At 43.8% G+C, this 25,659-nt stretch overlaps 1 protein-coding gene across 3 annotated transcripts in view; it reads right to left on the reverse strand.

The window, feature by feature from the left end:
• ABLIM1 (actin binding LIM protein 1) overlaps positions 1–25,659 on the reverse strand; it is a 327,977-nt gene that overhangs the window by 98,820 nt on the left and 203,498 nt on the right. For all 3 annotated transcript variants that reach the window (XM_032607411.1, XM_032607410.1, XM_032607414.1), the window contains exons 4-6: positions 21,370–21,479; positions 3,837–3,963; positions 2,194–2,287 (exon numbers count right to left, since the gene is read on the reverse strand). In XM_032607411.1, coding sequence (XP_032463302.1) covers positions 2,194–2,287; positions 3,837–3,963; positions 21,370–21,479 — 331 coding nt within the window. The remainder of the gene's footprint in view (positions 1–2,193; positions 2,288–3,836; positions 3,964–21,369; positions 21,480–25,659) is intronic.

Below are 25,659 nucleotides of genomic sequence, written 5' to 3' on the forward strand. Positions count from 1 at the left end.
TGCGGTACGCGGGCCTCTCACTGTTGTGGCCTCTCCCGTTGCGGAGCACAGGCTCTGGACGCGCAGGTCCAGCGGCCACGGCTCACGGGCCCAGCCGCTCCGTGGCATGTGGGATCTTCCTGGACCGGGGCACAAACCCGCGTCCCCTGCATCGGCAGGCGGACTCCCAACCATTGCGCCACGAGGGAAGCCCTCCACCATTTCTTTTTAAAATTGAGGTGAAATTCACATAACATAAAATTAACCATTTTAAACGGAACAATTCCGCGATGTTTAGGACATTCACAAGGTTGTGCAACCACCATCTCTATCTAGTTCCAAAACATTTTCATCGCCCAGAGGGGGTACCAATAAGCAGACACTCCCCATCCCCCGTGCCTGCCCCCAACTCCGGGCAACCACCAGTCTGCTTCCTCTCCCTATGGATCGATCTCCTCTGGATATTTCATCTAAACGGAAGCGAACAGTGTGTGTGGTCGTCCATGACTGGCTTCTACCACTTGGCATAATGTTTTCAAGGTTCATGCATGTTGTAGCCTGTGTCAGAACGCCTTCCTTTGAAAGGCTGAACGAGATTCCATTGTCTATATATACTACATTGTGTTTATCCGTCCATCCATGGACTCGTGGGCTGTTTTCCCTTCTGCCTGGTGGGAGCAGAGCTGCCGTGAACATGGGGGCACACGCATGCATTTGAGGACACCCACCTATTCTTCACACAACAGTCTGATCCAGCCACGTGACACTCTAGCCACAATCACTTCAACGCTTCGTACCACTCTTAGGGTAAAGCCAAACTCCTGAATGGCTTTTGAGGTCCTCATGCTCAGGCCCCTCCCATTCCTCCAGCATCATCTCTCTCAGCCGTGCTCCTGCCCAAATGACTTTGTTTCTTGGGTGTGCTGTGCTTATGCTTGCCTCTGAGCCTCTGCCATTGCTGTTCCTTCTTCCTGAAACACCCTTCCCCTGAGTCAGAGGCAACCACTGTTCCTTCTTCCTGAAACACCCTTCCCCTGAGTCAGAGGCAACCGCTTAGACAACACGCACTTCCTTATCTCCCAAATCCAATTAGCTGGACTAGGTCTCAGCACAGAGCCAACATCAGCCCCCCTCTGCACTTCACGGACAGGAAGGCATTGCAGAGCTTGCTGTGGGATTAGGAAGGCTACCCCGAACTTGGTGAAATCCCACAGAAGCTGCCCAGTGACACCCCGGAGGACTCTCGGATTCAGTCCTGGGTCCCTGAAACATAGCCTGTTGGGAAGTTTGAATGAGGTGAAGTGGATTCAGTGCCCTGGTGTCTGCTGAAGCCATGTGACAAGTTGTTCAGCTACCTTTCAAGGACTCCACCAGGCGTCCTGACTCAGTGCTCAGTGCACATTCTCCGCCCTGAGACGCAGGACGGGTGTGAGGCAATCTCTGCTTTTTCCATGGGAGTGTGTTAACACCCCACAGGCCTATGAGAAGCCAGGCAGTGACTCTCTGACCTCTGACCTCATGTCCACAGGTGGCCCCGGCCCAGGAGGAGCTCGGCTCAGCCCAGAGGCAGAAGCTGGTGGGGCCGCTGCTGAGAAAGCAGGAACCAAGCTCCCTGGTGCGAGGCAGTCACACCTGAACTTGACAGGCTTCGGCTCAGCCTGGACCACAGGGCGTTCTGGGTCACACAGGATGTGGTTTTCTAAGGGTGGGGAAGTCTACGCCCTCACCTCTAATGACTCTTTCTTCTCTTAGCTTCAATTTGGAGCCTCTGCTCCGTGAGTCTGTACACTCCCACGTATACACACAAGAGCGCACATGTGTACACGCACACACGGACATGTGGGCACACATACGCACAGGTGTACAACCCACACTTATGGCTCTAGCACATTTTTCATTTCCTCTTTTCTAACTTCTAAACAAAAGAACAGTTTAATATAACCTTTCCTACTACATAATTCCTAACAGACTCTTTTTCATTCTTTTTCTCCCTCAAATTCCCCATCCTTCCAATTTCTACACGAGCACTCAGTACGCACTGCCTGAGAAGACAGTACCACACAGTAGTTCTCTAAGCGACTCGTCATCTACAACTACTCTTTCCTCCACATGTGAGAAAAAGATGGAAAAAAATGGAAAAAGAGAACCCCGTGTATTTTCCAGGGCCTTGCGGAAGATGACGGTAGCTTCGAGGGAAGCCCATCTGTCACTTACCTCCAGGACCTTGCCAGTGATAAACTGGTGGCAGGCTTCACATTTCACCCCGAAGAGACCCTGGTAGTCCTTTTCGCAGTACGGAGCGCCATCCCTGCAGGACAGAGAGCGTCAGCTCCCGAGAAGGCCGAGGGCAGGAAAGACACCCAGACCCCATTTCTCTCCGCCCTCCTGCACAGAACGGTAGCAGAAGCTGTTTCTCTCCCACCCAGCACTCACATGTCTGGAGACCTGGTCAGACAGGGTCAAAGCCCACAAAACCAAATGATCCAGAGAGAACGCTGAGGTTCTCCAAGCCGCGTGGAAATAACAGACAAATGGTTATGGCTGCTGATTCCTGGACTGCCTCAGACCTAACTAGCAAAAACCTGGAGTCTCTCTCTCTTGCAGCACCAGGCCAGATGGGCTTCAGCTGTGGTCCCAGGGTCCCTCTTCCTCAACCCCCACCAGCTCACTGACTCATATGCGTCCCAACAGCATGGAGACGCCATCCCCTTAGCCCTCAGGGGCCCTAGGGGTCCAGGGCCTCTCATTCAGCCTCCTGCAACCTCCTTCATTTCCCTCAGGACACAGTGAAGAATACCATGTTCTATGTGCGCCATCATATGGAAGAGTTAAAACGTGCCACTTCAGACAGCCCAGTTACCTAGCGTTGCACAGCCGTCAGTGTTAAAGGCCGAACATTTCTCTCTTCTTACTTTGGCTGTGCATCAGAATCACCTGTGCAGTTTCTCCCTTTCTAATACTGGTGTTTGCTTCACCCCAGACCTGCAGAATTGGATTTCTAGGGGGTGGGGCCTAAGCTACTTCTTTTGTTTGTTTCACTATATTCAGGAGTTAAATTCATTAAAATTTTTTTGAATAGGTGCTGGTTGGAGACCATTTTTTAAAGTGGATGGGGGAGAATTTTCCCTCTCTGCCAGAGGACCCTCCCCCCGCTCCATGCTCATTCTTCCCTCCTTAACTTTTTTTTTTTTTTTTTTGGCCTGGTTGCACGGCATGTGGAATCTTAATTCCCTGACCAGGGATCAAACCCCGCTCCCACTGCAGTGGAAGTGCGGAGTCTTAACCACTGGACCACTGAGGAAGTCCCTCCTCCTTAATTTAAAAGGTAACGACTGTAACTAGTTTTTGCAGGTTACATTAAACAAAAACAAAAACTTCACCTGCTCTATTATCTACACCAGCATCTGACACTAATGAACCTATGCCCTGGTGGTCCTAATGGGCTCTGTGCCTAGACCCTGAGTGTGTTTTGTTTTTTTTTTTTGGGGGGGTGTCTACAAATATGTCTGAGACCTGGAAGGAGGATAAAGGTTTACTAGTTCCAAATAGGAAAAAAAAATTAGCACAATTACTAAATGCTTAATTGGTTACAACATACAGCCTATCCTTATGTCAGCTTCATTAATTGTTACATTAGGCAATGATGAATATTTCATTAAACTTATAGTAGGCAACAACAGAAGAATAAAATTCTCTTCAAAAGTTTTATAGCAAAAAGTTCATATTGATTGTGGGATGTGAATGTCTTTCATTATGTCTGATGGGATGGGGTGGAGTCCCGGAGAGCAGGGCCTACAGAGGGGCCCAACAGGCCCCATCCCCGCTGAAAGGATCCACGCCCCAGGCCCCAGTCTTACTTGCTGATGTACTCCCCGGTGAGGACTTTGCCGCAGGACTTGCATTTAAAGCAACCCAAGTGCCACTGCTTTTCCAGGGCCAGGAGCGCCTGCCCGTTCTTGATATCTCGCCCGCAGCCAGCACAATCTGGAAAAAAGCAGCCACCAGTGGTTACTCCACGTTTGTTTTGCTAAATCCAAGCATGCAGGCCTGCTCTGGACCCCAGTGTGCACCCATCACACACTCAATAAATATTTACTTAAGCACAATTTCATTCCGCGTTTGCTCCCTGCACGAAACCTTCCCCAGCGGACTCGCAGGCCCCATCCTCACACAGGATGGGAACGTCATAAACCTCCGTGGATCCAAGGGCATGGATGTCCTTCATCAATTTATTTCCTTGGGGGTGATATAACTACCCTCTGAGCTCCAGCTGGCCCAGAGAATATTTAATTATAGTGCCTTGGCTGTGATTTTAAGAAAGCTCTCATCGGCCTTTATTAATTGAGGGCACATGTGAGTAGCTAAGCATACCATGCTGGATGCCTCTCTAACACTATGTATGGGACTCTTGGAAGGCTGCCCGTTCAGTCTCATTTTTGTAAACAGGACTCTACTTCCTTATCAGCCTAAACCAGACTTTCGAAGATTTGTGATCATCAATTCAATGGCTTTTAATTCCTTAGCCTTCAATTCTCCCTGACAGGCTCCTGTGAAGCAGATAGAGGAGAAAGTGTTTCTTCATGGTGGCGAGTGTGGACCCTGCAATGAGACGACCTGGTTCTGAACCCCAGCTCATGTCGGCTAGCCACGTGACCCAGGCTGGTTCTCGCCTTTTCTAAGTCTTGGTTTCCTCATATGAAAGCCAGGATGCTATTAGTGCCTGTCTCAAGTTCTCTGATGAGGAATCAATGAAATAAAGGCCTTAGAGCTCTATAAACATTTGCTATTATTACAATTGCCCTTATTCTGATTATTAAAAACATAGTCGTTAGGGAAATGGAATATTTAAGAGAACCCAGAAGAATGTACAGGCGTACCCCCATTTTATCGTGTTTCACTTTATGGTGCTTTAAATATAATGCGAATTGAAGGTTTGTGGCAACCTTACCTCAATCAAGTCTACTGGCGCCATCTTTTCAAAAACATTTGCTCACTGTGTGTCTCTGTGTCATTTTGGTAGTTCTCCCAATTCTCCAAACGTTTTCATTATTATTGGGTTTGTTATGGTGATCTGTGATCAGTGATCTTTGATATTCCTGCCAAGTCTCGCTGAAGGCTCAGAGGATGGTTAGCATTTTTCAGCAATAAGGTACTTTCTAATTCAGGTATGTACATTGCTTTTTTACACATCATGTTTTGCACACTTAACAGACTCCAGAATGATGTAAATATAACTTCCATATGCACTGGGGAACCAAAAAAAACCTCATGTGACTCATTTTATTGCTGTATTTGCTCTATTGTGGTGGTCTAGAACTGATCCCACCGAATAGGCAGTATCTCCGAGGTCGGCCTGTAAATTGGTACAACCTTTCTGTAAAGCAATTTCTGTAAAATCAACGTACCTGAGAAAGTGAAAGAAAGCACTGTTGGCACGTTGCTCACGATGTCTCTAACTGATCATAAAAAAACACTCACGGAATAAAGAAAGGTGCAGACAAGGCCTCTTGGTACACAAAATGATTACACACACCCCTTTTCTGACCACACCTGTGACTGCTGCTCCTGTACTAAGAATGACATTTCTAGCCTAACTTGATTCCTCTCTCCTTCTAGAAAAACTTCCCTAACAGTACCCAGCACAAGCCCAAATCCTATAAAAAGTTCCTCTAAATGTCATCCAGAGATAGCTCACAATTCTTCTTGTTTTCTCCTTTGCTGTGGTTTGTTAAGTACACTTGACTTTTTTTATTGACTACAGGTGTGCTTCTGGTGACCTCTGGTCAGTGGGTATTTACATAACCTTTATATTCAGCAATTTCAGTCTAAGATTTTATTCTACAAATAAACTTGCAAAAGAATGTGCATGTGAGTGTATGTCTATCCCCTGAAGAATATATATTCATCCTCTACCGCATTTTTGTAACAATAAAACTGAAAATAGCCGATGTGGACATTAATGAGAAACTGGTTACACTGATTACAGTATGGTCAATAATGGAATACTACATACCATTGAAACGAAGGAGGTAGATTTGTGTGCTGACATGGAGAGATGTCCAAAATAGATGGAGTAAAAAAAAGGAAGCTGTAAAACACTATGCATAACAGAAGCTCTTTTTTTTTTTTTTTGCGGTACGCGGGCCTCTCACTGTTGTGGCCTCTCCCGTTGTGGAGCGCAGGCTCCGGACGCGCAGGCCCAGCAGCCATGGCTCACGGGCCCAGCCACTCCGCGGCACGTGGGATCTTCCCGGACCGGGGCACGAACCCGTGTCCCCTGCATCGGCAGGCGGACTCTCAACCACTGCGCCACCAGGGAAGCCCCATAAGCTCATATTTTTTTATCAGGAGAATGTAAAAAATTGCTGAGCAAAATATTTATAAAGTTAAAAGTATATCTGCAATACAAGTTATGAATATTGCAGATTAGAATTTCTTTAAGTATAGCCCATTATAAGCTGAGTGTGTATTATACGGTCACAAAGCGTTACAGATTTTTTTAAGAGCTGGGGTTTATACGATTCCCAGCAATTCACCAAAAGTCTTTCAAAGGGGACCACTCATCTGGTAGTTTACTACAAAGATAAAAATGGAAGGCCATGATATTTGCTCATAAATACAATTTTTAAAGGTCAGGAGCACAGTATGGATTTAAGATGAATTGGCAGGTTTTAATCCAAGCGAACTGAATATTTTCTTCATTCTTCTGATTAGATTATGCCCACTAGGTGGCAATAAGGATTTAAAATAACACGGAAGATGCTGGTTGATAGAATTTTTAAAGCAGAAAATAAACTTTAGAGGTGGGTTTTCAATTCTACAACTGAAGACAGTCAGGCTCAAGAAGGTCAGTGGAGCTGTTTGGTATCTCCCCTGCATAGCACTGGGGTTGAGGGAGATCAAAGGTGCGGGGACGGCGAGAGGGCTGGCTTTAGGATTAGGAAGACTTGGGCACTAACTCGGAAAAGTTATTCTCTCTGACCCCTCATTTCTTCCTCTGGGAAATGCTGACCCACTTCTCAGGTTGCTGCGAGGAAGAAGAGAAACTCTGCGTCGTGAAGTGCTTTGTATAACACTTAGAATGCTTGGTACCTGTTGGGCACTCCACATGGGGAGCGCCAAGGAAAGGGCACTCCGCTTTCCTTGGTAGGGGCTGATGGGACTAGAAACCAGGTTTCTTGATTCTGTCTTGCGGTTTTTATAAGCACATTCATGCCCAGATGCCTCAGAGCTCTGACAGCAGCTGAGCAACCTGAGTGCAACAGTGACCTCTCTGATCATTCTACACTGATGGCTGTGGTGAACCAGGCACTGTGTGAGCGTTTTATAGACACGGCATGTACTCTTCAGTAGTTGTTTTTCACAATCTTTATTATCCCTCACAGTCATGGAGTCAAAGTGCCTTGCAGTCTGGAAGCCTCTGACCTCACAGGTGGTGTCCTGAACCTCTCAGATCCTCCATGCCCTGTACTGTTCCACGGACGGCACACATTCTACAACTGATCTTGATTATGTTTCATGAAGAAGCATTCACTGAGTGTGACCACCTAGAGCCAGCCAGCTGGTGAAACTGGGCTGGAAGTAGAGGCTGGGGATGAGGCTCCTTCATCCCAAACCTTAAGACATAAATCAAGCAAATCAGCAAAGATGCCCTCCTGGAAAGTAGGATACTGGCCCAGCTGATTCAAAGTATTCCAGTGTATTCCACAGAGGTTACTCACTCGTTTCTCTCTGGACAAAACTTTACACTCTCCTTAAGCCTGATGTCATGCTGGGGAAAGTAGAAAAGATGCTGAGATAAAAAGATTTGTGCTGATGGTTTGTGTCTCCTATGCTCATTCCAGCTAAGCTCTTTTATAAAGAACAAAATGTCCTCGTCTCTATCCTCATGTTTTTCAGCTGTTGAGAAAATTGTTTCCACATCACTGAAGCAGCTGCTGGTAAATATAGAAAGCTGGTGGTTGGCACCGGAATTACTGCCAAAGTCAGAAATAGGTGAATATGGAGCAGCATCAAGGCAATCAAACCCTCTAGCAACTCGCTGGTCTTCTGTCAGGGATACACAACGACCAAATGTGAAAACAGAAGCAAACTGCAACAGCCTTAAACGCTCTGCCCCCAAGCCTTTCGTTCTTGGCACCAGGAGCCAAGAGAAAAGCAGGGATTTGGCTACTTATGTCCAAGTTAAACTAATATCCATGTACACACCTGGTTCCATATTTATATAATTTTGTTCAAAGTTAATAAATATCCTTGAGGATAGGGATCCTGTCTGTCTCCTTTAATCTCTCTCTTTTTTTTTCTTTTTTGGCATAGGGCCATGGACACCTGGGCTTCTAAAGTACTTAAGTTGAAGAAGGTGACAAATGGCTCTCTGGAAGGAAACCTGTGTTCTCATGATGCTAAGAAAGATGTCATCACTTGGGCTGCCTTTAAGGTCCTGTCAGCCTGGAGCCTGGATATCTATGTTCCTTTTTTTTTTTTTTTTTTTTTTTGTGGTACGCGGGCCTCTAGCTGTTGTGGCCTCTACCGTTGCAGAGCACAGGCTCCGGACGCGCAGGCTCAGCAGCCATGGCTCACGGGCCCAGCCGCTCCGCGACATGTGGGATCTTCCCGGACTGGGGCACGAACCCTTGTCCCCTGCATTGGCAGGCAGACTCCCAACCACTGCGTCACCAGGGAAGCCCCCTATGTTCCTTTTAAGAACGATTTCTGCCTTCCTAGAATTTCCCATTTGGGAAGGGTAAGAGCCAAAAAGATGTCTTACTCTGTGAAGATGATTTTCTGGAACAGAAGGCTGCGGAACGGAGCTACAGAAGAGGGAACTTCGTGGTAACTGAATTCCCAATCACCCCTGCCTTCCCAGGCTTCTGTCATGCCTAGAACCATGAGTGGAGGTGGAAGCTGCCATTCACAGTAACCACCCATCTGCGACCAAAGCTTCTAGAATATGGAATGGGACATTTCCTAGTGTCCTGAAATTTTGGGCTATGTATCATCTTAAAGCTGAAAACGATGATGAAAAATTTTCCGTCTTCCAGAGCAGGTTGCTAGGAATATCCTTGCTGGATTTACCAAAAGATAGTAGAATCTACCTGATGACTCTCAACGCCTACTGCCTCCCTACCTCTGAAATCAGGAATTCACAAAGGCATAGAGGAGAGTGGGCAGGGAGCTGTCCACACAGCAGGAATGGGGTGTTCCCTCCCCTCTGCTGTGAGAAGGATTAGAGGACCCTGGGAGAGCGGGGGGACCAGCCCCCCACTCCCCACATATATGTTTACTGAGTGGGGATGCTCAGGCTCTGGTGCTCCTGTGGATCCATGAGAAGCTTGATGTTAAGAGTTCTTGGGACAAATTGACTGGACTGTCCTGGAGCTTGGTAGCGTTCATGAACAAAAAGTCTGGAGCCTGCTAAGTCTGGAAAATTTGGAAGGCAGGAAGCCGGCTGGAGCCCCTCCTCTTGATGGCAGGCTAAGGAGAAGACAGAAGTAGGAGAGGTGTGTATGGCCACCATTTGGCTCACCGGGGATGCACTTGTGTCCTGTGGCTGGTACCCACGCCCAAGCATCTTGAATGAACCCACCTGAGAAAGCTGCCTGCCAGGCATTAGTAAGAGCTTATGAGGAGCAGACCTGAGGCTGGGGAGGATGGAGGGGGTTTGTTGAAACAGGTTAGCCAGAAATTGCACACTTTTGTCAAGGAACTCAAAATGCGTCCTATTAAAAATTCTCCCTAGGGCTTCCATGGTGGCACAGTGGTTGGGGGTCTGACTGCTGATGCAGGGGACGTGGGTTCGTGCCCCGGTCCGGGAAGATCCCATGTGCCGCGGAGCGGCTGGGCCCGTGAGCCATGGCCGCTGAGCCTGCGCGTCCGGAGCCTGTGCTCCACAGTGGGAGAGGACACAACAGTGAGAGGCCCGCGTACCGCAAAAAAAAAAAAAAAAAAAAGAGAGAATAAAAAAAAAGAAACTCTAGTTGTCATCAACCGAGATTAGCATGTAAGTTCATGGCTATACATGTGGATGAAAAATAGACACGAAATCATTTCAGATATAGGGTTTTTGTTTGTTTCTGTTTCAAGACACTTCACTCACTATAAACTGTTGAGTCTTTCACACTGAACTCATAACCAACAGCACTATAACTCATACCTGAAGGAAGCTTTTGTCGCACACATATTTTCTCCATAAGACACCTCACCGCCTTCTGGGAACGAACAGTAGCGAGCCAGGTGTTTTGTTGTTGTTAATTTAAATCTACTATGGATGCATGTTATATATACCTTTTGCATGTTGAATGTACACATTCTTAGAAAGGAACAATGTGTCTGAGACACCACTCCATGTCCAAAACTGCACATCACTAGTCATCAACTTTGAGTTTTCCTCATTCTAGCCTAGGAGATGTGGCAGAAGGAAAGAAAAAATTTTTAAAAAGCCTACAAGATCTGTCCCAGACACATCTATTTCAGCAGAAAGAAGACACACCAGGCAAACAAAGCGACAAATACTGAAAACAGACATAGGTTGTTATTAATAGAAAGTAGAATAAGATTTTGGAGACCCTATAAAATATTCAAGTGGTGTCCTTTTAATAGACTGTTAACTAGAGGCACTTTATCCCTGGCCAGGTGTCAATACAAGGAGCTTTAAGGAAAACAAACAAACAAAACCCCCCAATTTAAATTCCAGGGTTTGGCTAACTTGAATCCTGAATTTAATGACATCATATCTTGTCATTCAACGTCTCCCACAGGATGTGGATTTCCCATGACCTCGTGTAATAAAATGGTGAATGCAGAATACCGGAGAACAGCTGTTCTACCCAAAAAGAGAGAAAGTGGAGACAAGAGAAGTGTGACCTGAACATGGGTCAGATTCTGTGAGGTCAACAAGCTGCCTTTGACACAAGCTTTCAACACATCTGATCAGTCTCTGGCACGTGGATTCCTCTGTGTGAATAACTGTGGGAGGCACGTAGTGGCTGCCCACCCTAGACAGGACAGATGTTTTCAGTTTGCTAAGATTCGCATCCCTCCCTAGGGTCTAAATGTCCACTGCCACCTGTTTTCACGCTTGAACTGAGCATATGCACCTATGTTACCAGCCTGGCCCTTTTTTGTAGGCCCTTGAATCTGTAACCCATCAATTTAAAAAAATCCAGACATTCCCTATGCTATTTTTTTTGTTTGTTTTTTTTTGCGGTACGCAGGCCTCTCACTGCTATGGCCTCTCCTGTTGCGGAGCACAGGCTCTGGACGCGCAGGCTCAGCGGCCGTGGCTCACGGGCCCAGCCGCTCCGCGGCACATGGGATCTTCCCGGACTGGGGCACAAACCCGTGTCCCCTGCATCGGCAGGCAGACTCTCAACCACTGTGCCACCAGGGAAGCCCTATTTTTTTTTTTTTTAATAAGACTTGGCTTACAGTTTTAACATCATTAAGGTATAAGGGGTTTGGGGTTTGGGTATTTGAAAACCCTTCCTTGACTAAAAAGGCCACATCATTTAGTAGTGATAAGAGCGTCCATCTAGCAAGTGTACACCGTTGAATGTCTGATCTTCAGCTGTGCTGCTCAGTGTTGTCAAGTTCCAACCAGACATCTGAGTTGACAACTACTGACTGGCCACAATCCGTGTCGAGTTACTGACATGAGTCTGCAATTTTCTTTTCTAGCATGTCACGGCAAATTCCATGGGTATGAGGTCACCAAAAGAAAAGACAGATCGAGGGCAAAATGCAAATGTGTTAGGCTAAGCACTTTTCAAGAATTAGTTTTTTAAGTACTTTTTAACTTCTTAAGTTCTACGCTGCCATTTGCCAGAAAGCAATACATGGGGTCACGAGACAAATATGAGCTGGGGCTGAGGGGAATTGGGACATTTATATTTATTTATATTCACATAGGTGCAGTGTATTTGCCATCTTATGGCTCTCAATAATTTATATCTAAATTCACGAAAAATGATGCAGAATTATTTTAAAAGGCTATGGGCTGCCTGAATATGTAATCTTGAACCAGACTTTGCACAATCACCATGTCCTTGCCTAGGTTAGCTGCTCCCTTTGCTATCTTGACCGCCATGATGGAAACATCACAAGCCAGAGCAGCCTCTGACCTGCTATTTTAGGTGAAGGTTCTTGTTGTCTTGGGAAAACAATACTGCACAACAAACAAGTTTTCATGGGCCATGGCAGCAGCAGGTTATCAGCCTCGTCAGGAAAGCTGTAGGCAGGACCAGGAACAGTCATCTTCTGAGCCCTCTATTGTCTAATATTTGGCAGTCAATCCCATCTTTCCTTCTTTTAAAGTGTATATCATATATACTTATAGCTTTGGTCATAATTTTTATAAATACAGACCATTTACACATCTGAAACTTCCAATTCTAACCCCTGAGCCAGTGCTCACAGAATTCCGATAGGAGTATTACGAATTCTCAAGGTCAAGAAGCCCCCTCCTTTAATTAGCATTGGGTGTGTTTTTTCTCATATTCATGACCAGGATCTGAACAGGAAATTTTATTAAAAGGAGCCAGATTGTTTGCCTTTCCTCTCCATTAATTGGTTATGAATCTATTAAGCAGGAGTTGAATGGAAGGAATTCTGACACATGCTATGACATGGATGAGCCTTGAAAACATTATGCTAAGTGGAAGAAGCCAGAAACAAAAGGCCACACTGGTATGACGCCATTTATGTGAAATGTCCAAAATAGGTGAATACACAGAAACAGAAAGCAGATTGGTAGTTCCTAGGGGCTGGGAGAAGGGGTGAACTGGGAGTAACTGTTTAACGGGTACAGTTTTCTTTTGGGGTGATGAAAATGTTTTGGAAATAGAAGTGGTGGTTGGACAATGTTGTGAACAGTACTTAAACATTCACTTTAAAATGGTTAATTTTATGTTATGTGAATTTCAGTCAAAAAAATCTGTACCAAGAAGGTTTGCCCTTATACTGATTTCCTTAATTAAGTTGTAAACTTTAACCTGGTGAGGAGTTTCATGATAAATCTTTAACTGGCTATGGTCACCCAGCAAACCTGGCTCTTGCCAAAGAGGAAATCATACTTGAGTTTTACGTCAGTTTCTCAGATCCAGTACTCATTAGCCAATATCAGCTCATTGACTCTATTCCAAAGATAGAAAGAAGAAAAGAAAGGGTAGAATGTCAGTTTCAGTACTTTCCTCATGTGACCGACCAGTCACTTAATACATACACAACTGAAGGTCACAGCAAGGGCAAACTGCAGTGAGACTTCAGTCTGGAATGGGCCTTTTATTTATTTACTTTTTTTTTTTTTATAAATTTATTTTTATTTATATTATTTATTTTTGGCTGCACTGGGTCTTCATTGCTACGCATGGGCTTTCTCTAGTTGCAGCGAGCAGGGGCTACTCTTCGTTGCGCTACGTGGGCATCTCATTGTGGTGGCTTCTCTTGTTGCAGAGCATGGGCTCTAGGTGTGCTTCAGTAGTTGTGGCACACGGGCTCACTAGCTGTGGCTCACAGGCTGTAGAGCGCAGGCTCAATAGTTGTGGCGTACGGGCTTAGCAGCTCCACAGCATGTGGGATCCTCCCGGACCAGGACTCGAGCCCATGTCCCCTGCATTGGCAGGTGGATTCTTAACCTCTGCACCACCAGGGAAGTCCCTTTTTAAAAATTTAACATTATTTTTATTTTTGATGTGCTTTGGTTTTAAATAGGTAATACATACACATAGTTAAACTTTTTTTTTTCATGTAGTAAAAATAATTCCTTTCCTTTCCTATCTCCCTGCTACTGCTCCCTTTCTTCTGGAGATAAGCTCTAAGAGTAATTTCTCAATATCCCTCTGAGGACAGTCTATAGGAATATACAACTATAGATATACACAGCAGTCCTTTGAACAGCTAAGTCTTTACTGCTGCTGAAAAATTAAACTGGGGAATAACCACGCTTCCAATCATTAAAATTCTAGTTTTACTGATAAGTTGTCAGAAGCTGTGGGTCTTATTACATAAAAGACGTATCTAGTGAAATGAAAACAGCAAATAACAAAATACCATTAACTTGCCAACCACTGAAACATTTTTTTGTACCCATTTTCCCTTTTTGCCCCTTAGTTGGACCCATTCCCTATAAGGCGGGAACTTTTCTTCCTTTCTTGCAACGGAGATAATCCAGTTTCTGGTTAAGTGAAAAGATATGTCACTCTGGGATCTTTATGTCTGACTCATAATTGTAACAGGTTTCAGTCTGAAACATCTAAATATTAATGTTCCTTTTTGCGACATACCTTGTCCTCCAGCAATGAATCTTTGGCTACTATGTCAATTCCAAACTCTCTCAACAGTCTAATCCGTACCCAGTAGAGCAATATTGGAACTGCCATGTCAGGTTAGACCCTGTCCTTCCAGGCCAGGGGCTGGCACCCTAAGTGCCCAGACAGGTGAGGCCTCTCTAACCTCACACTCAAAGTTGGGAAATACATTCCCTGACACTTCTACCGAAAAAAAACCCCCCAAAAATCAAAAAAACCTTGTGATGCTGTCATCAGCCAAATTCTCTAAAGCAATAGCTCCTTCCCCTTTTATTAAATAAGAGGAAAGACTTGTAAATAAGATGAGAAAATGAACATTTAAACATGCCGATACACCTTGCCCTCATGCACCCAAGCTGTACCATGTAATTTTACAAAACCACAAAAGCCATTGTCACCATCGTCATTCAAGTAGCATTCAGAACTCAACATTCCAGACCTGGGAGCTGAGATTTATTACCTGAAAGGTTCTCCTGGGATGACATCAATTTACCCACTAAATGAACATTCATGTACTTGCTGTGTGCACAGTGCTATTCTTAGGGGGAAAAAAATAAAAGAGCTTGTCATTAGGTAGCTCACAGTCTGGTTGGAGAGAAAAAGATGCAAAGAGCTAGGGGAGCTATGTGGTAATAACTGTCACAGTAGAAATGCAAAGCACAGCTTTGGCCGGGACACCTGTGAGCTGGCCCTGTAGCCAGGGAGCCTAAGCAAATTCAAAGCTTTCAATCTTTTGTGTGACACTCAAAAGAACAAATGATGTTTGATGAGAAGACACATGACCAAAATGCTATGGGAAGAATTTATGCGAAGTTGTACATGTGTCTATAGCACTTAGAGCAAAATCCAGAAGCATATCCACCAAGATGTTAACAGAGGTAATCTCATTGTGATGGGATTTCGGGTGATTTTCATCTCCTTCTTTGTACTTTTCTGTAAAATTTGTATTGTTTTACAATGAACACTTAAACCCATTTATAAAGAGAAGATTGTTATTAGCTCTGTTTAGAGATAAAGATGGCTTTGATTCAATTTCTGGAGTGTTTATTTAGGGCTTTATGTGCTAGACCTTGTATAAGAGAGAAAGACAGCAGGGTCCTTATCTTTAATGAGTTCATTAACTTGGTGGTGGAGGTGGGCACACATTTAAACAATTAAAATGCTACAGGTTATGTACTAATGTTGGTTTTTTAATTGTGACAAATGTATCACCGTCATACATGATGTTAACTGTGCAGTAAAGAATTTGGCTGGTGCCAGGAACACAGTAGGTGCCCAAAGAAATGCTCATTGAATGAATGAACGACATCCATATCTTTCTTTGACTTAGTCCTTTCATTCATCTTCCTCACCTTTTCTCACGGCCATTACCTGTACCCACAACCAATGGTCTCCCCAGCTCTGATCACTGATGTCAAATCACCGATTTTGCACACCACCATTGCCATTACCACCTTAATCTTTCTGGAACATTGTTTTCATCTGGTTGTCCTCCAGGTTAAGCCAAGCTCCACATTGCCAAACCCCTTAGAGCCTCCGGAGACCTGGCACCCTTGCTCTAACCTTCCAGCTTTTCTTCTCAGGACGTGGAAGAACAAAGCCTTTGCTCTGTTTGGGTTCCCCCTGTGCTGTTTTTACAAGTACCCTCCCCACATTTAGACTGTCCTCCCACGTAGTATTATCTTATTTAATTCCCATAACAACCCTTAGGAGTAGCTATTTTCCGATTTTCAGATGAGAGCATGAAGGTTCTGAGACATCCAATAGCTTGTCCATGACTTCATGGCTAGGAAGAAGCAGGACCAGGAGTGAAACCCAAGCCCTCTGAAAGGTAGAGCCCATATTTGAAACCAGCATGCTACGCTCTCTTCTTCTGTTCCTTTCTGATTCTAAATTATCTCTAAGCTCAAGTTCTAGTCTTGTAACTTCCTTAAAGAACAATGGTTAACATTTGGATGAGCTTATTAGGTATCATGAATCTTTTAAGTACTTTACTTATATGATCCCCAGAACAACCCAATGAGAAAGGAACTATTATTATTTGTTTTAATTTCATTTATTTATTTTTGGCTGCCTTGGGTCCCCATTGCTGTGTGTGGGCTCCTCATTGTGGTGGCTTCTCTTGTCGCAGAGCATGGGCTTCAGTAGTTGTGGCACGCGGGCTCAGTAGTTACGGCACACGGGCCCAGCCGCTCCGCGGCATGTGGGATACTCCCGGACCAGGGCTCGAACCCATGTCCCCTGCACTGGCAGGCGGATTCCCAACCATTGCACCACCAGGGAAGCCCAAGAAAGGAACTATCACTGTTTCCTATTTTATAGGCAAAGAAACACTGGCAGAGACTGAGTTCTCAAGGCCACACAGCCTGTATGTGGTAGAACTGGGATAAAAAGCAGCCATCAACCTGTCCAGAACGCATACTCTTTAGCAGAAGCCTGCCAAGCCTCCTCTGCCATCCTATCCTACTGGAAGAAAGTGTCTCAAGAAGGTGGGGCTGATCTGTTTTGAAGACCTGGCCGCAAAACCCAACAGTCCATGAGTCAAAACCCAACAGTCCATGGTTTGTATGTGTGCACGTGTTCCTGCCTTCAATGGTTTTACATATTGGTGGAAAATATCAAACGAACAGAAAAGACAGCCACCATGAATGGTAGAGTGAAAAACGCACAGTCACAAAAAGCAAAGATTGTCCTACACAAAAATTCAGAAGTCAATGCGTGAACAATAAGTTTTTGTTTTATAAGTAGTCAGTACTTTTATCTATTTACTTAATTAATCCTACGAGGTAGGTACCTATTGCCATCCCATTTTACGGAAGAGGACCTGGAGGATGGAGAGGTCAGGAGATGGCTAGAGCCAGAGCCTGCCCCAGGCAGTCAGATGCCAGCGTCAGACCGTCACCACTCCACCTACTGTAGGGGCCTCAGCAGACAATCCCACTCAACCTGCAAATGTTTTTTTGAGAGAGGACATAGATAAAAGAAAAATTATCTTGCAACTATTAAAAGCTATTGCACCAAATAGAAAAGTAAAATAATTGAAAACTTCTTCCTCCCCTTTGAAAACATGCACATGACTGTTTATCTGAAATGATTTAAATTCAGTCCAAGCAGAGCATGTGCCCCAATACCTTAGGAGTTCCAACTGCAGTTGGAACACTGGCAATGCTGTACAGAGGGGGTAAAGGAGAGGAAGATGGGCTTGGATGTATGTGTGTGGGGGGGTGTTCATCGCATCAATCTGCCAAACCCACACACAATCAGACACTAGTCAGACACCCTTTGAAACGGAAAGGGTGATCGCAGACAGCAGCCCACTTCTGTTCGGATGCCTGAAATAGACCAGAGCCATGCAGGAAGCAACATCCAAAGCCGATTCCCTACCCTCTAGGTTGTCACACACAGACTCCCCCTCACGTGGCTCCTTACACCACAAGAACCAGTCCCTCAATTACTGGCAGATACATGGAATGGAGTGAAGTTAGGCCTTAAAGGAGTGTCAATAAACCTCTGGGAGAGCATCATGCTTTCTGGACATACATTTTTATTTCTAAAGAATGAATCGGCTAGACATGGGCAATTGATTCTTTTTAATCAATTATAAAAGCAGTTTAATTAAGGTTCATTGTAACCCTGTGAGGCAATGTTTACTATTATCTCCATGCTATATAATGTTTGTTGCTTATTGGATTCAAATTGCATTAGACTGGGTGCAGCAACAGTTTTGACTAATTCAAGGGCAATAATCTTTAATTGAAGTAGTTTGTTTCTATGAGTAACTTCCTGATGGTTTCTATTCACCAAACCTCGCTACACCAGGGAGGCAACTGTGGCACATAGGAAGCACACAGCCCTTGCAGGCAGACACTCGAGTAAATCCACAGACAAGTCAGGTCACTGCTCCAAGGCTCAGCACCCCACATCTTTGGAAATCAGAGAGTGATACCTACATTATGAAATAAATATCCGGGACAGTAACATGGCATCTGGAGCCTGGGTTTGTATCCCGACTCTACCACTGTGTAACCTTGGGCAAATTGTTTAACATCTATGGCCCTTTGTTTCTTCATCTGTGAAAAGGGGATAGTTTTAGTACCAACCTATAGGGTGGTTTTGAGGATTAAATGAGTTAAAATTTGTACACCAGCTACACAGTTCCTGATCACAGTGAGTACTACGCAAATGTTTTAAGAAGAAAATAAAATAAAGGTGAGAAGAGTTACTGTAATGTGGAAGAAAGCACCAAGCAGAGTACCCAAGACATCACAGGCACTCCACTGGGACGTCTCCCTAAATTAGAGCAACACAGACATGGTGGCCCCTGAGTAGCTGAAATTGCACCTCTACTGAGTAAGCTCTAACAGAGCCTATTTTGTGTTAATTCTCATCACATCATTGACTTGCTTCCATTGGCCACTCTTCACTTCTTCTCTCCCTCTCACACTGTCTTCACCTCCTATTCAGTGATTATGGAAAACCAGCCACAGAATGTGAAATAAAATTTCAGTTCAGAAGAGCAAACTCATTTGTGAAAGAACATTTCAAAGGAAAGAGAGGACCTTGGCTCTCTGATCTATTTCACCAACACTGTGAACATTAGCAAAGAAAAGTTTCATGATTTGCTTTTCTTTAGGAAGCGTTGCCAAGTTACATTATTTTTTAAAAAATAAGAATCAAAGTAACATCAGTATAGTTTTAAAATATAGGGCATTTCTTAAAGAATTACAAAGAATAACCAGGTGTTTTCTAATTATGCTCCAACGAATTTCAGAAACTTGCTGAAAATTCACTTGCTCTTGTACTTGTGTGCCTGCCTCCTTTGGGTACTTTGCATGTGTGTATCCATATATAAGAGCTCTCTTTTTGACAGACACCCACACCCACGCGCCCCAGAAATGCTATTTGAGTACTTATCTAAACAGACAAGTACTTGTTGAAAATAAAAATGTTCTGACCAAAGCAGCTGCACAGAGAAAAGGGGTTTCATCCATTGGGAGCAAAGGAGAAAATATGATTTGGTCCAACAATTTGCACATACGCAATAACTGTTAAATCTAGCATTAGAAATGTAATGAATTTGAGTCTGATACATTTTTATACTTAGAATTTTAATTTCTTTTTTATGTGCATAACAACTATGTCATATAGAAAAAGAAAATATAGATAAAGCAAAACAATGTTTAATAAAAATTGGAATAACCATTTTGGTGGAGCTATGATTAGGAAATATGCTTCCAAATTACATGGAGGAAGAGGACTGGAAGCCTTTAAAAATATCCTCCTTCTGTTTCTTAAACCAAACAATGAGGAGTATGAGATGAAACAAAAAGACAGCCCCAAACTCGCAGTCAGAAGCCCTGCCTCTAACCCTACCTTATTATTGGATAGCTTGTGTGACCTTGAATATCCTCATGGGCTGCAATATTCTCACCTATCAAGAAAGATAGTTGGACTAAAGGACTCCACTGAATTTGAGGATGCAGCCAGTCCCATAATAGGCCTACGGACATGATCTTCTGTTATAGATTGTCATCCTATCCTGGGACTCATAATATCCTCTTTTTCTTAACTAGACTGAAGAATTCCTGCAAAGTTTTTTGGTAACATACTTTCAAAGCAAGCCCTCTCAAGCAAGGGGTACCTATTCTCAACCTAGGTCACCTTCCCAATGACCTGCAGGGGGCAGAGTAGGTAAGCACAATGAGGGACTTGAAACCCTATTAGGGGTCTAGGATAGCGTCCTGTTTTGTAGCCCTTATCCTACCCAGGCTGCTGCTCTTTATTAGTAGGGCATATAAATCCACATGCTAAGGATCTGATCATGTGTGTTGAATAAGATGCACTAACACGTTTATTTTCTTCTTTTCTCCCAATGGTCAAAATCCAATTTCTATGTAAATACGTTTGGTCATAACATTCTTATTTTTAACAGTTATAACTCTTCTACTTTAACAGGAGGATTTGGAAGTGCTGTTATAAATTACAAGAAATTCCTCCGGAGCAGAAGGGGCTTATCTCATTCTTATGTGCTGAGACTGGCAGGGTTTAAAGGCATTTGTTCTCTGAGGATGGGCACAATACACAGAAACCGAGGCAAACCTCTATCTAGTCCATGTCCTAACGCCCCAGGAAACAGAGGGAAGGAGAGCTTCCTTGCTTGCTGTCCTGAGTTCAGAATCCCTCTCACTTCAGAGTGAACTGACCTACCCAATGCTATTTACTACAAGATATACTGCAATTCGCCACTATTTTTATTTGGAAGGAAGTTGGTTTTCTTTGGATTCATACAGGTCAGACAAGCCTTGTCATCAAGAATTACCAATCCCATGATGTATGGATAGGTTGTCCCATACTTTCTCCCGATCTCGCCTTGGGTGACACTTTTTAAGAGTGGTCTCCCTGATTGCCCCATACAAACACAGACCCATTGCCCTGTTTTTTCTTCCTACTTTAATTTTCTTCACGTATTAGATATTTTTGTACATGCATTCATTGTCTACCTGCTCCTACTAAAAAATAAGTTTCCTGAGGATTCTGAGTATGTTCTGTCCACGCCTGTATCTCTAGTGTGAATGACACACACATTGTACGTGCTCAGCAAATTATCTGTTCAGTGAATAAATGTCAGAAACCCTCCAGGTGAATAAAGAATACTTAAGGGTGATAAAGAATTATTTAAGAGTAAATAATAACCACCACATTTGCCCAAGGCACAGTGGGGAGAGCTTTTCTAATACACAGAGACATCAATCACATCACCACCAAGCGCTCTCACAGCTTAACCTCCATGACCAGAGAGGGGCGTTTCTGATGTAATAGTTTATAATTCTTTTTCCTTCATTTACAATCAAAATACACAGTGTGATGTCAAATTCTACTTCTGTCCTTTTGAAATAAGGGAGATGCTTCTCACTGCATGGGTTTTAGTGAAGGCTTCTCCACGCATCACGTTTTACAACTGAAAACGCCTTAGATATAGGCCTCCTCTTGGCTCCGGCTACCAGAGTTTCTCAAAAAGGAAGGTACCTGCCTAAGCTACCTTTGAGGAATGAAGGAATTCATGTCAACAGGTGGCTGGGGCACTTACTGCCAGAGCAGGAGGCTTCTTTAGGGCTGGAAGACATCGGCTGTGCACACAGTTGGCAAAGGCAGTCTCTCCCATTGAACGTGACTCGGTCACCGGGTGGAAACGGGCGCCTGGAGACAGAAAGACATTTGCCCTCAAGGTCACTGCAGCAATTTCATTCCTCTTCCTCACCCCTGCTTGGCTGGCCTCTGGTGCCAATTCACTGCTTCGAAGAGGAGCCAAACCATTTGAAATGCAGCCTGAAGCCAGCCAGCCAGCTGGATCCAGTCCAGACAAACACACAAACGTGCCTCATTTTGAGAGGAAAGGAGAATGCGCAGCTTCTCCAGGCAACCAGATAGTAAAATGATACCGTCTACCTCCACTCATTAGCGGAGGGATGTTCCAACAAGTCACCTAGCAGGGCACACAGTACGATTTTCCTTTTCCAAATGGAAACACCTCCAGGAAGAAATATTTTAAATGCCATGGATTCCTATTCAAGCTTAAGGCCCTTCCCCAAGAGAACTGGTTACAGGTCAAGCATTAACTCTTTAAGTTCCCTGGACCAGTGTGATAATTATGCTGAATTAGACTTGGTCCTGGACGTCTGAATGGGCGAACTAAATATCTCACAGTGCTAGGGGCCCAGTCCCTTATAAACTTGGAGAAATACGAAGATGCGATAAATATCTGTTTAAAAATTAGTATTAGCTTCTTTTCAGAAAGATATTTTCCTTTCACATTAGATATTCATCAATAACAGCACACGTTGCAAAAATATTGCCTTCTTCAGGTATGTTATCAGTGTCTTCTGCTCCCACTTCAGCAGGCAGATAGCTTTAAAAAAAGTCATTAATTAATAGCCATATGACAGTTTCCACGCCTACTTTCTTGCAACTGACCAATTTGCCAATGATCTTCATCATGAGTTTTCAAATGTGTGATTCTGTCAATCAGGAAATTTGAAACTCATAAGCCAAACATCCCCACACATCTGAGTCAGAAGCAATTTCTTAAGAACAAATTCAAGCTTCTGGACATGTTTTACGTTCACAGCTGCCTTAAGTTGCCCTTTGGCCGCCTAACAGTTGGTGATTAACCATAATGCACGCACAGATAGTAAATTTGGACTTAACTCCACAAATGTGCTTGTTGCCAGTCATCAAGGAAGAGTTTTAAACTCTCACACCGTCAAATTTTAGAAGTGCTGAGTTGAGGTGGTCTCTCCTCTCCTCTTCTCTCCTGGTGCCACGTTACTTTCCATTGCTCAGATAAGGCCCAGAGAGGTTAAGCAACTTGCGTGGAATGACCAGCTAGGGAGACCAAGCCACAGGCAGGTGCAGGTGGTATCCACCAACTCAGAACTCGCCCTGTCTTTAATAATCAAAGTCACACTCCGGTGGATACCAACAGGCCTATCGCTTCACACTTATTAAGTAAAACCAAGCGAGCCTCCAATCTGCTCTGTAAGGAGGCCCTCAGGGGATGAAGAGTCCACAGACACAATAAGCTCAGGTTCTTTGCCTCTGATCAGGGCCAGGACCAGGGTGAGGGCAGCGAGGCACCCGAGGCAAAGCATCTAAGGAGGCCCCCCGCTGTCAGGAGTGCCGAATGACCCGGGAGTAAGCACCCCTTTAAACTGTGCGCCCAGGAGCCTCCCTGGCTTCACCCTAGTCCAGGCCCTGCATCTGATCTAAGCTTCTATTTTTAAACTTGAACCCCACACAGATCTACCATGGGACAAACCAGAGTCCAGTTCTCAACAATGCGACCAGGTCTTCTGAATTTTGAATTTTGTTATTTCATAAATGACCCCCCTTCATTTCCCTACGTCCTCTGCCCATATGGGTTCACTTCCTCCTATTTGCCTGAATGTTTGTAATAGAAGGAGAACTGGATTTAGAGTCAGAACACCTGAGTACAAATCTTGGCCTTGCGATGTGAGGGACTGGGAAAACCCCTTACACTCCGAGTCTCAAAGTCACTCATAAGTAGGGATACAAATTCCTGATTGACTTCACAGAATTGCTCAGAGGGTCAAATTAATTTCTACATGAATGCAATTTGTAAACTGTAAAGGTGGCCTCCTCAGAGGAAATTGGCATCATACAGCAGCAGCAACAGTGGGCACCTCTCTGCTGGCTCAAACATGCAGGGACAGGACTACAGCTGATAAATGTTTGTCCGTTACCAACTTGAAGCAATGATCTCTCAGGGCCAAGATCAGGAAGCCTCTTGGAGTTTACCAGGGCCAGCGCCCTCCAACCTGACTGAGTCTCCTCCTCCTTGGTGGCCCTTCAGAAACCACTAAATCATCATGAGTTAAGAGGGAGAAAGGCTAGAAATGGATATTTTAAAGAGACCCTCCCTAGGGGATTCCAGTGACCATCCAGGTTTGGGGAATCACTTGTATGCAGTTCACAGCCTCTCGCCTTACAGATGAGACAATTGCTGTGGAAAAGTTAGCTCACATAGGTCTCAAATCAGCCCAGGAAGCAGGACCAGGACTCAGGTCTCCCGAATGCCAGTCCAGGCTCTTAACCAGGCTGTGAGCTACAGCCTGAAAAAGGAGAGGTCAAGAGGAAGCTTTGCTTTTGATTAAATACAGAAAAAATTTCAGCTCATTAACCCAGAATTTTTAAATTATGATTTAAAAATATATATAATTTAAAAATGGGCTAATAGTTATATAAAGTTATTAAAATAATTTGATTATGAATATTTCATCTAAATCTTATTACAATTTATCCATGTGTATTATCTTGTTAATTAATTATACAAAATCATATTTACCCTTCTAGAGTTTACATTTCTCTGGCCTAGAAACATGAAATGCTGAAATACAAAACAAACTGAACTGAACTGTAGTTTTTACAAAGGCATAGCAAAATGGAGCACACAGAATCAACACCATTCCAAAAGGCATGGGATTGCCTGATTAGTATGGGTCAATTAAGTAGCTGATCCTTTATTGGTGAGTCTCCTCATTATAGGAATCGAACCCATTGTAAATTCTGTAATGTGTTGCACTCAAAACACAACAACAATGAACCACATTTTCCACTCACACTTCACACAGTTTCCTTCTTCTCTCTGACCATTCTAATCAAGCTGCTTTGTGCAGTAAAGATCTAACCTTGGTGGATGATAGAGAGGAGGGGTTGGCAACTTTTCCCCTGAAAGATCAAATTGTAAATATATTTTTAGACTGTGCAGATCATAAGGTTTCTGTCACAACTGCTCAACTCTGCCACTGTCACTTGGAACCAGCCATAGACAATACATAAACAAACGGGCATGGCTGTGTTCCAATAAAACTTTATTTACAAAACAGGTATTGGGTCTAATTTGGCCCATGGGGCAGTTTGCTCTCCCTGGTTATAGAGCAAATGCAACTATTTTACACACCCACTCCCACACACTGATACTTCCAAATAAGCTTCATCTTTCCAAGTATTTATGCCATTTCCTCCCATGTTTCCATTGCTCAAAATGTCTCAAGATCTAGAGCTGCTTTCAGATTTGGTTTCAAGGCACTTAAAATCAGTCACATTATTTAGTGGAGGATATCACATATAAAGTTTCCTAAATAACTTATTTTTTGACTAAGCCTGATAACACACTAGGAAAATAAAAACATCTAAAGGTGCATCAGACAAAAATATTTTAAGACAAATGTATGATATCACATATATGTGGAATCTAAAAAAAATGATACAAATGAACTTACTTACAAAACAGAAATAGACCCACAGACATAGAAAACAAATTTATGGTTACCGAGGGGGAGGGATAAATTAGGACTTAACAGATACAAACTACTATATGTAAAATAGATAAACAACAAGGTCCTACTGTATAGCACAGGGAACTATATTCAATATCGTGTAATAATCTATAATGGAAAAGAACATGAAAAAGATATATGTGTATATTTGTATAACTGAATCACCTTGCTGTACACCTGGAACTAACACAACACTGTAAATCAAACTGTACTTCAATAAAAAAATTTTTTTTTAAAGAAAAGATATTTTAAGACTAAGTACAACTCAAGGGACTTCCCTGGTGGTCCAGTGGTTAAGACTCAACACTCCCAATGCAGGGGGCCCGGGTTCAATCCCTGGTCGGGGAACTAGATCCCACATGCGGCAACTAAAAGATCCTATATGCCACAGCTAAGACCAGGCACAGCCAAAATAAATAAACACTAAAAAAAAAAAAAGAGAGACTAAGTACAACCCAAGACCAAAGCGCACATTCCAAGCTTTGACAGCAGAACCCAGCGCTTCTCTGTTGGGGAAAGCC

This window comes from Phocoena sinus, chromosome 16, assembly GCF_008692025.1.
Source record: "Phocoena sinus isolate mPhoSin1 chromosome 16, mPhoSin1.pri, whole genome shotgun sequence".
NCBI classification, from domain to species: domain Eukaryota; kingdom Metazoa; phylum Chordata; class Mammalia; order Artiodactyla; family Phocoenidae; genus Phocoena; species Phocoena sinus.